This window comes from Fukomys damarensis, unplaced genomic scaffold, assembly GCF_012274545.1.
Source record: "Fukomys damarensis isolate Sample0158 unplaced genomic scaffold, DMR_v1.0_HiC HiC_scaffold_23, whole genome shotgun sequence".
Taxonomy (NCBI): domain Eukaryota; kingdom Metazoa; phylum Chordata; class Mammalia; order Rodentia; family Bathyergidae; genus Fukomys; species Fukomys damarensis.
The window spans coordinates 12,620,698-12,636,808 of record NW_022900935.1 but is presented as its reverse complement, the minus strand read 5'-3'; the positions used below and the strand labels follow the sequence as shown (position 1 = coordinate 12,636,808).

At 42.7% G+C, this 16,111-nt stretch overlaps 1 protein-coding gene across 5 annotated transcripts in view; it reads right to left on the bottom strand.

Annotated features, from left to right (window-relative positions):
- The window catches only part of Kiaa0319l (KIAA0319 like), a 136,015-nt gene that overhangs the window by 48,336 nt on the left and 71,568 nt on the right, over positions 1-16,111 (bottom strand). For all 5 annotated transcript variants that reach the window (XM_033767711.1, XM_033767708.1, XM_033767709.1 and 2 more), the window contains exons 6-13: positions 14,799-14,896; positions 11,812-11,899; positions 10,231-10,323; positions 8,635-8,767; positions 5,125-5,353; positions 3,854-3,977; positions 2,843-2,975; positions 875-1,023 (exon numbers count right to left, since the gene is read on the bottom strand). In XM_033767711.1, coding sequence (XP_033623602.1) covers positions 875-1,023; positions 2,843-2,975; positions 3,854-3,977; positions 5,125-5,353; positions 8,635-8,767; positions 10,231-10,323; positions 11,812-11,899; positions 14,799-14,896 — 1,047 coding nt within the window. The remainder of the gene's footprint in view (positions 1-874; positions 1,024-2,842; positions 2,976-3,853; positions 3,978-5,124; positions 5,354-8,634; positions 8,768-10,230; positions 10,324-11,811; positions 11,900-14,798; positions 14,897-16,111) is intronic.

Here is a 16,111-nt window from a genome sequence, read left to right as displayed (position 1 = left end):
CCTGAAGGAAGCCGGTTCTCAGCTTCGGAGGGAGACGGTGAATGGAAACAAAGGCCTTAAGAGCTTAAAGCCTTGAGCTTCAAGCTACCCCCAGCTACCATCACAAATTCTTCTTTAAAATGTCTTAAAATGATATTCTCTGACTATCTCTTCTATTCCTCCTTTGGTACTTTACAAGAGAAAAGGGGGAAAGACCTCTCAGACCCTGAGCTTCATTTGCAGGGTGTAATTCAGTATTTATTCAGCACAGTAGACCGTATCAGGACATCACCTGCATATCTCACAGTTTTCCTACTATCAGCTTAGGGCCTCTCCCACGGTCTCACTGGTCACTGTGCCCACAAACCAGGGCCAGGCCCATCAACGCCTGGCCTCAGGTTGGCCTCATCTGTAGGCTCACAAGATAAGCACAGAAAGCTGCGTGCAGTGAAGTCATTCTAAGGCCGGACAGCAGATGTCACTGTAGCTAGCAGGAGAGTCACAAACCCTAGGTCTTCAGAGCAGAGAAGTAAAATCAAGATATAAAGAAAAAAAAGCCTTAATTTTTTCATTTGAGATGGAAGGGAGAAACGGAGAGAGGGAGGGAGGGAAGAAGGGGAGGATTATGGGAGGAAGAAAGAGAGGAAGGTGGGGAGGAAGGAAAGGAGGAAGGAAGCAAGTAGAAGGTGGGTGGGCACAGGAAGGAGAGGGAGGGAGGTTAAGATTCACCTCACAGTCACTCGTAATTAGAGGTCGCTGTGAAAAGCAACCGTTGCCCTAACCCCAGCCTTCCTCCCTACCTCCTCTGATAACCCTCTGCAGCCAGCAGAACGTGGCATGTTCCTCAGCTAACCGACCAAAGAGGCTGCTGTACAAACCCAAAGCAGGGTGGTACCTTCTTTGACAATAACATTCACAGAGCTCTGGCTTTGCAGATTCCTCTCATCTTTGACAGTCAAGGTGAACACGTAGGTCCCAACTTGCAGCCCAGTCACAGTGGCGACACTTCTATTAGCATTCTCCAGTTGCACCCCATCGGGTCCCCTGGACAAAGAGAGGGTGGAGTTGTACCCGTCTGCTGCTCTCCTGTCTCTAACACAGCAGCAGGGAACAATGATGACCTCAGCTAAGACATGAACAATTGTTTCCCAGATCTTGATAGGACATGTTTAAAAATATTCCATTTGAAAAAATAAATAAATAAAAACCCAAAAATATTCCATTTGGACAAAGTGCCACTTGGCCCCAAAATGCAGGCTACCTGCTGGTCAGAAAATTCCACTCACCAGCTTTCAAACACTTCTAGGCTTATTCTTATACGAGCTTCTAGAACATCCAAACTCTTGTTCCACTTTGTAAAAGGAATAAAGTTCTCTGAGCAGGTCTGTGATCAAAGAGTCACTTCAGGGTGAGTTTCTGAGAAGCGTTTCTGGCCCACTAGTTGGTTCGGCTCTTGCCAGCAAAGATGTAAAATGCATTTCTTAATCACACGCCCAAAGCCCTCCTGGTGAAAAGTCAAAGCGATAAAATGGGGCAAGGTGGCAGAGGGGCTCCACGACAAAGCCATCATCTCTGCAGCTATCCCTGAAGATCCCTCCAGCTCCTACACAGGCCCACAGCGGAGCAGGGTACCACATGGGGTGGGGGGCTCCCTGTGCCCAGGGAGCCGCTGCAGCAGGAAGGCGGCTGCCTGCCGACATCCAGGCCCAGGGCTGTGCCCGGCCAAGGAGCCTCACTCGCCTTCCAACCAGGACAAGCACAGACCCCTGCAGGCCCGAGTCCGCTCTGTGTTGTTCTCCTTCTTAGTCTTACCATCTCTGGCTTTGGTATCCTCTCCTGAAACGGATTCTCATCCAAGAAGCTCTGCTAAGCATTATCTCTTTGCCAGCACTAAGAAAACTGAGCTCAAAAGTTTATTAGGCCTGCGCTCAATAAACGGTTACAAGGAAGACATAGGGAGCTGAAGATCGGTTCTCCAGAAGACAGAAGAGCAGAGAGAAAAATTTCTAGCATCCAACTCAGCAAACTCAATAGTTTCTACAGTAAAATTAAAACCCTTTCCCACAAATCTCTGATGCCCTAGTAATAAAAAAACAAGTGTGTGCATGTGTGTGTATCTGAAAACCCCAAAACCCAGTCTGTTCTATTTCCATAGAAAACTGAGAATGCTTTTAACTCTTCACTGGGATTCTTTTGCTCCCAGAGGGGTCCTGCACATAATCTGAGTTCAATTTGCTATCCTTTAAACAGGAGCTGAAAGAAACTGAGACCAGAAGTGATTCAATTAGATAATTTCAGTTAATTAGCATAGTTCTGGCTATAGCCTCTGGCCTCTAGCTATCGTAATTGGTAAATAGTGTTTTGTAGGAAACAATAAGAAAGTAATACTTTCATTTCATAGATGAATTTTCAATTCCTCATAGTAACTGCTTGCCCTGCGCCCCCCTCACCAGCCCCATCCAGTTTATTCTGAGCAACAGTATTTTTCTGCTCCATTACCTCAGAGCTCACCCCTCCTGTGTAATTAAACTACGCATTTCAGCAGGTGGACCGTACCTGAAAAAGCAGTGCTACCTGGGAGCTGATAGTAAGCATTCCTCTTTTCTTACAAAAACTATTTATAGAATCATTTTCCTAAATTAAAGCTTGGGGTTGTAAACATTTCTTTATCAATCATCCTCCTGGATAAGCCAGTAAGAGCAAGTCAACTCTTAAACTCTTGCTATTCCAAGGCCTAGCAGTGGTGGTAAACCCATGGCAGGTGTGCTGCAGCGGGCCGTTTGTATCACTGAAAGCTCTAAAAGGTTCGTCATCATTGGCCTAGAGCCTTGCAAAGATTGAGTTCTGTGTCAACAACACCCACTGTGTCTTTTCCCAGAGATAGGAGATGATTCTCTGGTCATCTGAGCTCTTGCTGCCGTCCAGTGTTGTGCTGTCCACGGGCAGGATCAGCTCTTTATCTGGGCCTGCATCTGCCTGGGGAGGCTTGTTGTTTTCTAGAGAGAGAGAGACAGAGGTCAAAAGCAACCACTCCATGTAGAAATGGAGAGGACACAATGGGGCATCTGTTCTGGTAGCCACAGGAACTCTGCCCCTGAGCCCACTGCTCTGCCAGATGCGTGGGAGAGATGGATTCCAGCAGGGAGCTCACAATGAATACAGCAGAACTTGAAAAATACCAAACAATTTTTTTTTTCTTCTTGGTGCTGGGGACTGAACTCAGGGCCTTTATACTGAGCTACATGCTCAGACCTTTTAATTTTTTTTTAGCTTTGAGACAGGGTCTCCCTAAGTCAATGAGTTGCCAGGCCGGGCTTGAACTTCCCCAAGTGCTGAGATTACAGGTATGTGCCACCACACCCAGCTGTATATCAAACAATTCTGAAAGAAACATAATAGAACACAGGGATGTATTATAACATGCTAAATGCCATGCTAAATGTGAAATCTAATTCTGTAGGGCTTGAGTGAAAAGACAGGACTTTCCTAAGGAAGTGGGTTTTAAGCTGGCCCTTAAAAAACACAGTAAGAGGGCCGGGGATTTAGCTCAGTGGTGCTGCCACCTGCCTCATAAGCATAAGGTCCTGAGTTCAATCCCTGGTACAAAAAAAAAAATACAGCGTAAGATTTGAGTTGACATAGGTTCCATCTCCTAGGTTGATAACTAGCCAAGGAAAGGGCACAACCTAAGGCTTGGAATCTCTAGCTAAGGAGAAAGCACAAGGGGAACAGATGAAAGAAGTTATTCTCAGAGGCTGTAGAGCTTGGTGCCTTCTGTTTCTACTCTCATACAGCTCAGAACCCAAACCCGCCTATCCCCGAAGTTAAAGGGAACAGCCATTAGAAGAGCCTGATCCCCAAGGAGGGAACTTACCAGGCTGCACAATAACAGTCACTTGAGCAGTGGCCTGCTGTCCTATTGTGTCGGTCACTGTGAGTTCGTAGGTATAGTCTCCTTCTTGCATTGCAGAGAGCTGTAGGGTTGGCGTTCTTACACCCTACATACGGAAAGTAAGAGGTGGAAAAGTGGACTTGCAGAATACCAACATCCCACAGTAAATCCTACTCTGGCAGAAATTATTATATCAGTTTTCTAAACCTAAATTAGTTGGGCTATTACTGCCCCGTTCAGCGTAACTAATGACTGCTGAATCAGACAAGATGAGACATCTTGCTAACAGATTCTACAGCAGCGGAGGATTCTAACACACTAAATGAACTGAGTCCAGGTATACTGTGAGCTTTAAGTCCTGCCTCACATCTAGAAACAGAATCCTGGGAATCAGAAGGAACATTATAAATAATTTAGGGCAAATTTCCAATGCAAGAACTTCCTGTAGAACATTAGGCAAAAACTGGTAGTCTAGCCGGGCGTGGTGGCGCATGCCTGTAATCCCAGCACTCTGGAGGTTGAGGCAGGAGGATCGCTGTGAGTTCGAGACCAGCCTGGGCTACACAGTGAGTTCCAGGTCAGTCTCAACTACACAGTGAGGCCCTGTCTCAAAAAACAAACAAACAAAAAAAAAACCAGTGTCTAAAAATTTGGAAATTTCACATAGTTACCAAGCTCTGACTGCTTTTAAAAAGCTGGACTAGTAGGTGACGGTGAGACCACACTTCCACATGGAAATGTCCAGCTGGAACCAAAGAGCAGAGGACCCTGCACTCAGGCTTTAGTCAGCAAGAGCAACTGTACTTCTCATCCAACCTTTTCTTCTAATACTAAAGGTTTAAGAAAAAGATTGTTGCTTGAGCCAGGCATTGTGGCACACAACTGTAATCCCAGCTTCTTGGAAGGCTGAGGCAGGAGGATTACAAGTTCAAGCCCAGTCTGGGCAACTTAGTGAGACTCTGTCTTGAAGTAAGAAGAAAAGAAAAAAATGGGGGTAAAGTAGAGATGTAGCTCAGTAGTAGAATGTCCCTTGGTCCCCAGTACTGGGGGAAAAAAAATTGTTGCTACCCCATTAATCAAAGGCTCCAGGCCCCTAAATCTTCCTGGATTTGTTTTTGGATTTTTAAAAAATCTAGATGCACAAATCTGACTTTAGTGATTAAAGTGGAACAGAAATAAACCCTGGATGGGTGACCCAATCCAGCAGCAATATGTCCCCTGAGAAAAAGAAGCCATGAAACACTCCCTCCTACCTGCATCTCCACCACTTTTCCTTTGCTATTTGGGCTGAGAGACCACTCATAGCTGGTGATACCATGGTCATCGGTGCTCTGGTTTCCAAACAGGGTGATGGAGTTTTGTGGCAGGGTGATCACTTGGTTGGGGCCTGCGTTGGCCACAGGGGGGTAGTCCACAGCTTTGTTCACAGTCAGGTTTGCAGTGGTGGAGTTGGTAGCTCCATCAGAGTCTACTACAGTCAAGCTATCAAGATAGAGAGAGCAGAGCAACAAACAGATGGGTTTAGAGAAGAGGAATAAAGCTAGAGGACTGAAAATCGAGACTAGAGAAATAGCAGGGTAACAGGATCACCCACTCTTACCCATTCTCCTTAGAAAAGTAGAGAGTAACACCAGAAGACAACACTGATTGAAGGCTTACTATGTGCCAGGCACTGTTCCAAATGCTTTGTAGCTCACTAAATCCACAGAATAGCTCTGTACAGTAGTATCTTCATCTTACTCCTTACAATAGGAGGAAACTGAGGCAAAGAAGCAGGATAACCTGCCCAAGGTCACACAGCTTGACAACAGCAGACTCAGGATCTGAATGCAGACAATAAACACCCAGCACCAGTTTGCTCTGCAGCCCATGCTCACCTGTATGCTGAGACCTTTTATAACAGCCACAGAGAGTATATACACAGTCAGTCTGCAGGAGGCATTCCAAGTCATCTGCCCAGCATAACACTGTGAGCCAAGATACAAGCCCAATCTCAAGAAGAGAACCCCTGGCCCCTGGTTTCATGGAGTTCCAAGATGCCATGCTACAAAGAACACACTGTCTGCAGCAGGTGGCCCCCATGATGCATTTCAGCTGTCTGCATATCACAAGGGTGGGTAACCTGGGTACCCAGCCCCTGGGACGGACCAGGAGTGCTGGCTCCGGTTAGGCAGGAGCTTGAGATAGAAATGAATTCTCCTACGCAACAGGCCCACAGTTTGTGCCAGTGAAAAACAGGATTTGCAAGAGAAAAAAATGTTCTTTTATAAGAACAGGATTTTACCTAAATGATGCCTTCCAGCTGAACAGCCTAAAGCTTCTCATGCCACCTCAGAATGTGAACATAAGCAAGCAAGGAGGTTTGGGATGATTCCATTTCCCTGACAGGAAAGGCACAGAAAAGACATGCAGTTTGTTTAAATTTCACCACCAGACTCAGAGAGGGCCAGACATCTGTGGAGTTTTATCTATAACCTTCCTTTCTCCTGTGGTCTGAAGGAGATATTATTAGGGCCTTAGGGAAAATGCACATAGCCCTGACACACACACATGTACGAATCTGAAAATACTGGAAAAAGAAAATCACAGGTGTTTTGCCTCTTTTCTAGTTTCCCTGTTATTTCTCCAGGTATGTTGTTTTTATCATTTTTTAAATTGAGTTTATTGGTACATTTTAGGTACACAGTACAGTTACATTCATCATTGGGATCTTGTACCTTTACACGACAGGTCTCGGTTCTCACTTTTCCCCCGTCCCTGTGTCATCATTAACATACCCCACTTGTCTCAAGTGCCAGTGCAGGAGTGAGTTAACAGAAAATGACAGCTGTCCACTGCTCTTTCATCCCAAAGAGTCCTGAAGCCAAACAGGAGCTGACTACAGGGCTAGGAAGAGACTACTGCCATACAAAAGCAGGTGAAAGGAGGTGGTAAGAGAACTACAACCAGATTAGACCTTGCAGCAAATGCAATCCAATTCGATCATGTCACAGATTAAAATCTTTAAAAAAAAGAGGACTGGAAAAAAAGAATTGATCCAGTACAGTATTCTAGCCACCCAACAAATTGTAGGCCTACATTGACTACAATTTGTGTGTAGGGGGTGTTTTGTTTTGGTTTGTCTGCCTGTTTTGAGACAGGGCCTCACTATGTAGTTCAGGTTGGCCTTGAACTCTATGTCCAGGCCACAGCTATTCCCCTGCCTCCGAGTACAGGGATCACAGGCCTGCGCCGCTCTGCCCAACTCCTTATGTTTAAAAACTCAGACTCTGAAGTCAGACAGTTATCTGACAAATTATTTAACCTCTAAGAGCCCAAGTTTCCTAATCTGTAGAATAAGAGTAATCATAGGATTATATGAGCTGCCACAAGCAAAGAGCTCAGAACAGTACCCAGCATATAGTAAATGTTCAAGAAATATCAGCTCTTATTCTCACATTTTTTTTTTAAAAAAAAAGGATCAACTCAGCCTAGACTAAATTTTGTAAGCAGAAAACTTCCCATATTAGATGTCTAAGAAAAAAATCAACTCAAATTTTCATTTTAAACCAATGAGAAGGCTCCGATCTTACTGGATGGGAAGCTACTTCCATTCACTTCAAGCCTTGAGTTGGGGAGAATGCTGCCAATCAGAACTTGCATACTGATGTCTATGGAAAGGTTGTGCTGAAACACTCCTAATCTGTGTTCTCAGCAATATCCAAAGCCTGATGAGTCTCAGTTCCACAGAAAGACAGACACCCATGAATAAGCGCCACACTATGGGAGGTGTCAGTGAGGCATGGAGCACAACAGGAAAGAGGGAGTCATAGTCTTTCCTCCTAGAGAGGTCTTGTAGGGTTTCATGGAAAATCAGGCAAGTCTTTAAGGATGGTAGAATTTCAACAGCTTGAGAAAGGCACTCAAGGAAGCATAAACAGAATCTATGTGGATCAAGTGAAGGAGTGAAGTAGAATGAGGCCTGATTTGAGGGTCAGGAGAACTGTTTTAACTTCTGTGGGATCGCAGAGGTCATTAAACACAAGCAGCTTCATTCCTCCAGCTATACAATGAGGACAGTATTGCCTCTATATATTAATGTATAAGAACTTTGTAACATGAAAGGAATTATATAAATACAAGGATTACACTATTTAGCCTTAAAGCCTTATGAAGCACATTCTAAAATGTTGAAACTAGCTTCCCAGAGCACTTTCTTTAATCAAGTTCTCTAAAAACTCCCACTAAAGATCCTATAAATCATATTCAAATAAGCCACTATTCAAAAGTACATTTTTTTTTTTTTTTTTTGGTGGTACTGGGGATTGAACTTGGGTCCTTGCGAGGCAGGCCACCGAATCGCTGAGCTAAATCCCCGGCCCAAAAAGTACAGATTTTTGAAGCACACTAAGGGTAGAAACATTTCCCAAAGGGAAGAAACAATATGGGAGAAAGTTTCATCTAGATTTTACCTGAGAAAATGCAAAGAAGATGGGTCCTTTCACTCAATTCAGAGATCCTAGAAGATGTTTGGAGATCTCCCAAGTAAGGCTCTGAGAAATACAAAGTGTGGTAGGTCCTGATCTACCAGGCAAGGATCATGTTCTACAAAGCTACCACTAGAGTGATCACAAGACAGACACGAATTGGGAAACCAGTGGAACAAAGGGTGCATGACTAAGCAATTCCACAATGAACTGACATTGGTCAGAGTCCCTCCGTCAAGCAGGTAAAACCATGGCGGGTGCACACTGTGGTCAACCTGAAGCTGAATTCAAATTTACCTGAAGGTGTAGTTCCCGGGAACAAGCTTGCTTAGTTTTAATATGGCTGTATCTTCAGAAATCTTCTCTTCTCTCAGAGGCCCCTTAAGTTCCTCCCAATGGTACTGGACAATTTTATCATCATCAGTGCTTTCTGAACCACAAAGAACATCAGTTATAACATGAGAATGGCTAGGTCCCAACACTTATGCAATTTATTTCCCAAACCAAAGCAACTGTCTAGAGAGTCAAAGCCAGGGAAATTTCAGGAAATTACAAGACTCTCCCTAGAATGTTTCTTCCCTAGAAATACTGACACATTCTGCCTGTCTATGAATATTTCACTGTGTGGTCTTCCAAGGATGCCACCATATGAAACCTCTTGTTAAACTGTATAAAAAAAAGAAAATCAATAAACACATACAAACATACCCAACTTCACAAAAAGAAATAAAAATCAAAATTACATTTGCAATACCACTTTCAAATCTATGAGATAAAAAACAAGTATATAATAAATTATACATCCATATAATGGAATGCTTTGTAATCATCACAACGGTGAATAAACATTTCATGTATCAATTCAGAAAAATTCTCTAACACAGAAAAAATATACTGCACACAAATCCACGTAATACTGCTGTCTGTATAAACAAGGGGGACAAATACTATATAATGTGTTTTCTACATATGCATGATCTATCTTTGGAAGGACATATAGACAATACCACTGGTTGTCTGGAAGAAAACTGGACAGTTGAAAGGGATGGTACGGTTCTTTTCACTGTACATCTTTACATATTATTTGTCTTTGGCCTACTCCAGACTATAAAGTAACACAGTGCCACGTGAACGCTATCATTTCCTCTGACAGGTGCTTCTTTCTGTTCTCTCTTCCATGCTGGCCTGCTGTTCTCCTACTCCTCTTACCAGTCCCCTGCCTCTCAGAAGCAATGACTGCCTCTGACGAAAACTGTCAGTACCAAGACAGTCAAAATAATGGGGCTTTAATTGACTTCAAAAACAAAACAACACAAATTCTGGTGAGAGGACGGGCCTGAACTCTCCTGTACACACAAAGCTCAGAAATCATCTCCCACCACTCCTCAGGCGACACTACACTGAAGAGGAAAATGTTAGCGAGCCAGGCGGGTGTGGAGGAAGACTGCTGAGTCTCTCCAGCAGGTGGCCGACAACAATCTTGTTAGGTGGTTAGGCCTGGGTGAGAGCTTCTAGGCCAGGCCTCTTAGCTGTTTCTTTATCTTGTCATGATTGCAAGGAAATTGGTTACTACAACCAAGAAAAGAAACCCTATTGAAGCAAATCTGAAAATCAGCCAGTTTCAACTAACATAATTCTAAATAGATGCATAATCTCACCTTCTTACCATTTGACAGCAGAAATATTGCTTCAAATTACATGGGATTTTTAAATAGGGCCTGTCTGGCTGGTTACTTCCTAATCAGATGCTTCAGGTTGCCAGGCTTCCCCTAACAGTCACAAAGATTGGCCTAAGCAGAATGCAGACATTGCTGGCCCTAAATATTCTGCCAGAGTTTCTATGGGAATACACAGCAAGTGTTCTCCGTAACAATGAACCTGGACAATACTCACGGCTGCCATCAATGACTGTAGAAGTAGTTGGCAGAGAGATCTCCTGGAACTGAGGTGACACAATAGCAACAGGAGGCTGATTCTTCCGGGGCTCTACAAGACAGCAACCAGAAGAATCTGGAGAGAAGCTTTACAAGTCATAGGAGGGGTAGGCTGCATCTGAGTAGACTGCAAATCACTTTCCATTACATAACTGGTATTTGAAGGCTTGCCAGAGGGGAAAGTCACAAGACAAGATACCTGGGAATGTACAAGCCTCTTCCAATCCTCACCATTCCCAAGACCACATCCCACGTATCCTTTTAATGCTCATGTGTATCTAATCTACCTTGTGACAAATTCTATAGCAGCCCGTGATTACATTCAGACCAGCCTGCCTTAGAGATGGACAGCAAACAAGCTTTGTGCAATAATAACCTTGGCAAGCAAACCATCCCTGGACACAGACTGTGCTGAAAAGATAAGGAGTGATTGTTCAACCATCCCTGAGTTGACTGTGTGTGAGGTGACTATGGCTGAGGAAAGAGAAGGTCAAAAACTGCTGTGGCCCCGAATGACCATGAACTGCAACCCTAGTGGCCTTTCTTTTAGAAATGACCAAATAACTTTGATTCTGATTTTCTTGGTCCAATGGAATACAGGGTCACTCATGCTAGGGAAGTGCTTTACCTCTGAGATACATTCTCAGCCCAGTGGTCATTTTTTTTTTGTTTTTTGTTTTTTTGGTTTTTTTTGAGACACAGTCTAACTGTGTAGGTGAGACCGACCTGGAACTCACTATGTAGCCCAGGCTGGTCTCAAACTCAGTGATCCTCCTGCCTCAGCCTCCCGAGTGCTGGGATTACAGGCATGCGCCACCACGCCTGGCTCCCCAGTGGTCCTATTTTTAAATAGGGCCTGTCTGGCTGGTTACTTCTTAACCAGATGTGAGAAGATTATCTTGGCTACAAAGCTCAAGGAATGAAAAGAAAATCTACTACTAATAAAGACAGAAAATAGTACTACTCTGAGGTAGTACATGTGCCACTCGCCAACTTCTTCCAAATTTCTCTGGAAAACAGCAAGACACCTTGATATTACACTATGATCTACCATTTAAAAAGAAAAACAATGTATTTGGGTTTCCAGTTTCGCTATTAGTAGAGTTTAAGTGAGGAATTTTGTGAACAAAGTCCACATCTTTGGAAAGAGATTAGAAAGGACTGGGCACTTGGCTAGTTGTTCTCTCTCTCTCTCTCTCTTGGATTCTTGGCTTCCTTATGTCTCTTAACTGTAATACATGGTCCTTTCTCAGCAGAGTCCACCTGGAGAAGTTCTGCCCGAGGGTAAATAGGCTACAGCTCTGAATATGCTGCACTGTGGACCTGTGACTGATGTTTCTCTGTCCAGCCCAGTGGTTCAACTAGAATACTTGGAACAATTATGTACTTTGTTGCTATAACCTTTTATTACACTGAACTATGAATTGCCCAATAAATACATCACAAAAAAGAAGGGCAACTAAAACCTCAAAGTCAGATCTCTCTCCTCAGGAGTCTTGCAAAGAGAGAAATGGAACACAGCAGGACTGGAAACATATACCTGGCTTTACTGTCACATTCACGTGGCCTTCCCCATGGGCATTTTGTCCATCTACAATCACTTTGAACTCATACAGGCCTGGAGTCAGCTGCGGAAGCAAGAGAAGATCTTTTAGACAACCAAAAAGAGCAGAAATTGTATTTTTGAAAAACATATATCTGAAGTTTTCATGCTGAATCTTGCACTTTTTTCTTGTGCTAATTTCAAAACAGAAAATGTAAACTAGCTGAAGAGATTAAAGATGAGTTAAACTAAAAAGAAATACAGCTTTTAATGTGAATCTTATTACTAGCTGCCTCTGGAACAACAGAAGGGATTTCAGTCTCTCTGTACTCCCATTTTCTTCTGAAAAGAACATTAAGGGCCCAACCATCCTACTTCACAGTTATGAAATTAAAATAATCATCTCCTCAAAGAAAAACATCTTGTAAAAATACCAAATAGTTCCCAAATATCTGAATATTTTCCCCTCCTGATCCATTTCTACTATGTATAAACGCAATATAAAAGGGAAAGAAAACCAAAATCACCCACAATTTCACTTCTTTAACATATCAAACTCATCGTATTTCTCTGTTTCCTTCCAGTTCTTGACCACATACAAAAAACAGTTTTATATAGTTCATTCATTCAACAAACTTTTACTGAAAACCAATCATGTAGCAGTCACTGCCACTGCCCTGTTTGGAGTATGGTGACCCTACCTGTGAGGAGCTAGCTAAATGCAAGATATCACACATTTTATTGTTATTTCTTCTTTTCATTTAGCACAAGCCCTTTTCCCATTATGATAAAATATTTGCAATATTATTTTAATGACAACAGAAGAGTATATTAATAATAAAGGTGTAATAATTAAGCTTTCCACATTTTAGGCTACTTGGGTTGTTTTCAAATTTTTACTATTACGATTAATGCTACCATGAACATCTTTGAGAAAAATGAATATATTCTCTCTCTCTCTCTCTCTCTCTCTCTCTCTCTCTCTGCTATCTTCTTTGGTTAAATACCGACTGACTACATGTAGCAGTTTTAACCACGTTCTCCTTGTCATGCTTGTTTTCCTGGGCTTTCCCCTCTCTACCCATACCTGATTTCCTTCCGTTTCCTTTCATCCCTTACATAACAATTCCCTGAGATTCCAACCTCAACCTGCTAATTTCTTCACTCCACTTTCCCTGACTGATCTTATCTATGAGTGCAGCTTCAATCATTATCTGAGGCTGATGTGCAAATTTGTCTCTCTATCCTAGACTTGTCTCCTGCCCCTTTTCCCAGCTCCTAACAGTACCGATTTCACTCACCTCTCACTGCTATCTCAAACTTACTCTGCCCCAAACCCTCAAACTCACTGATCTTTCTATACTCCTCCTTTCAATCTTTATCCAGCTAGATGTTTAAGTCAAAAAACTAGAATTCTCTTACCTTCTATTCCCAGCCCACCCCAACTTTTTAACCATCACATTTTATCAAGTTGACCTCCACACTATTTCTCAATCCCACTCACTCCACTTCATCCACTCTGCTATCATCTTATTTCTTGACTACTTATCATTGCAGTTATTAAAGCATGGGCTTAGAGGTGGAAAGCTCTAGTTCTTTTTTAAGTGATAGGGATGGAACCCACGGCGTCACACCTGCTAGGCAAGTGCTCTAACACTGGGCTAGATCCTCAGCCCTTTTCATTGTTATTTTGAGACAGGATCTCACTAAGTTGCTCAAAATGGCCTCAAACTTGTGATCTGCCTGTCTCAGCCTCCCAAGTAGCTGGGATTACAGGCCTATGCCACCATGCCAAGCTCAAACCTACCAATTAATAGTACTATTAAATTTGACCAAACTACTTCCTTTTTTAAATTATTAGTTTTGCCATTTGTAAACAGATATAAATACTTATATCTTAAGAATGTTATAAAAATTTTTAAAAATTGAGTAAAAATCGAGTATGTAGTATAAACTCAACCAGTGATTTTTCATTTAATTTTATTGATTCAACTTTTTTACTTTAATATCATTTCCCACCTAAATTTTTCTATAGATTCCTCATTGGTCTTCCAATTTTGAGCTTTACCTCTTCCAATATGTATACAAGGTATGCTTTCTAATCTAAAAATCTGAATGCTTTCCCCTGCTTAAAACCTTCCAAAGGTTTCCTAGTTCCTTTGCATAAGATTCCAAATCCTTAATGTGGTATACACGAGTCTTCCGTCTACCCCTGCATCTCTCCAACTCTTATGCCCCTGCTCTTGTCCTATTTGAGGTCTAGGCAGGGTGAACCACACGGATCGTTTCTTTTCCCCAAAATTCCCCCATTTTTGGCCTAGCGGACATGCTGTTTCTTCTGCTTGGGGTTATTCTCCCTCCACCCAGTACCCAGGAAGTCACCTTTCATGACCCAAGCAGGCAAACTCTAAGAAATCTACCTCCCCAAGCCTCCAGTGACCCCATGCACTAGTGTATCGAGTGCTATAATTACTTGCTTCCTATCAGAGTCACCTAGACACTACTGTCCTTGGACATTAACATGATTAGCTCACTAGTTAATTCCAAATGGCAGCCACGTAACCAGTATACAATGAATAGCAATTGAATGAACAAATCAATGAGATTGCCAGGCCAAAGAATATGAACATTTTTATGGCTCTTAATAACTACATTGAATCCCAAAGGGACTGAGCCAACATACGTAGTCATGTGGCTACAAATATCCTAGTTTATCTCCCAAATTCTAAAATCCTTATGCTACCCTTCAAATCTGTTTAGTGTGTATTTTCGGCTATCACTACCATGCTGGTACATTCTTCTCACCATAAATGAAAATTTGAGAATCATACGCTAACAAACACTGGATGTCAGCCAGTCAGACTTTGGAGGAGTCACTTCTGGAAAGTCGTTCCCAACTTAAGTGTGGACAGAAAATTCTGTATTATCCATTTTAGAAAATGGTGAACTTTCTAAAGCTGGCAGTTGAAAGGAAGCAAATTCACCTTAGATAGTTTCAGGAACTGTGAATGTTGCCCTTCCATTTCTCCACTGTAGTCTTTAGGGTGAGTAATCAGCTGCCAGTTGTAGGTGTAGGTTTCTCCTATAGAAGGGCAGTTACAAAGATCATGAAAACATACACCTACACACCAAAAGGCTGCCAATATAAATCTCTTCTAAATCTTGACAAGGCCTTTGTTTTTAAGATTGCACCCCAAAACCTATAGGGAAACCAAACCATCTGCTAAAATGAAGGGTAGATTCTGCTGACTCCGCTGGTTAGGACTTTTCCGTTCTCTCCCAACAGCTCGAGCTCCTTCCTGCCCCTGCCCCTGCCCCTACCCACCCTCTGGCCACTCCTCCCTACAAAAAGCACCAGGTTCCTCATGATGTGGCATCTCACTGAAAGTATATGCCCTACCAACCACTACAGATGAACTCATCAGGAACAAAGGCCATTTTCTTGCAAAACTTCTTTTGCAACAAAGAACAGCACTGACTTCTAAATAACATGGTTCGAAAATAGCTTTTTTACAGAGTGCTAACAATGCTCCTCTCACTGAGGTCATCATACCCTGGTGAGTTAAAAGAGCTACTTCATTCCTGCTGAGCTAAATAACACACTACAGAAGCTGGTAGGGCATGGCCCATTTAAAACAGGCCCCATTGAAATTAATTAAGACCAAATGAAGCAGTAAGTGGTCCTCATTTGCAGCTCAGATGATATCATGGGGAAGCACAAGGGCAGAATCCCTCCCCAGTAAAAGTGGTCTTAATTTTTGTTAAAGGACATTTCTGGCTGGGAAAAAGTAGAATTTGGTGGGAAGGTTTAGTTTAAGTTACTACTGACAAGAAAAAAAAGCAATTCAAATGCTTGGCAGGGTGTGGTCATTTTTTTCACGAGTTCAAATGTTAAAGTTGCATGTAGAACTTAATTCCAAAACATCCTTCACCTGAAGACCAGATTTTATTTTACAAGCCTGAGACTCAAGATCTTTCTGCCGCCAAACCTGTATTTTTCTGGCCAGTCATTAGCCCTGGCTACTTGCACAAATGTACACTCAAGAGGCTCAGGATGGGCAGCAGAGAAGCGGCAGAGGCAGCACCCGTCCTAAGAAACACTTCTTCCAACAGTTCTTGGTAAGTTTTTCCAGACAGAAAATAGATTCATGCCAGTTTGGGGAGCTAATAATTTTACAATATCAGCTAGCAGAGCCAGAGATTTAGCTCAGTGGACTGCACCTGCCTTGCAAGTGCAAGGTCTTGGGTGAGATACTGGGGTGAGATAGATAGATAGATAGATAGATAGATAGATAGA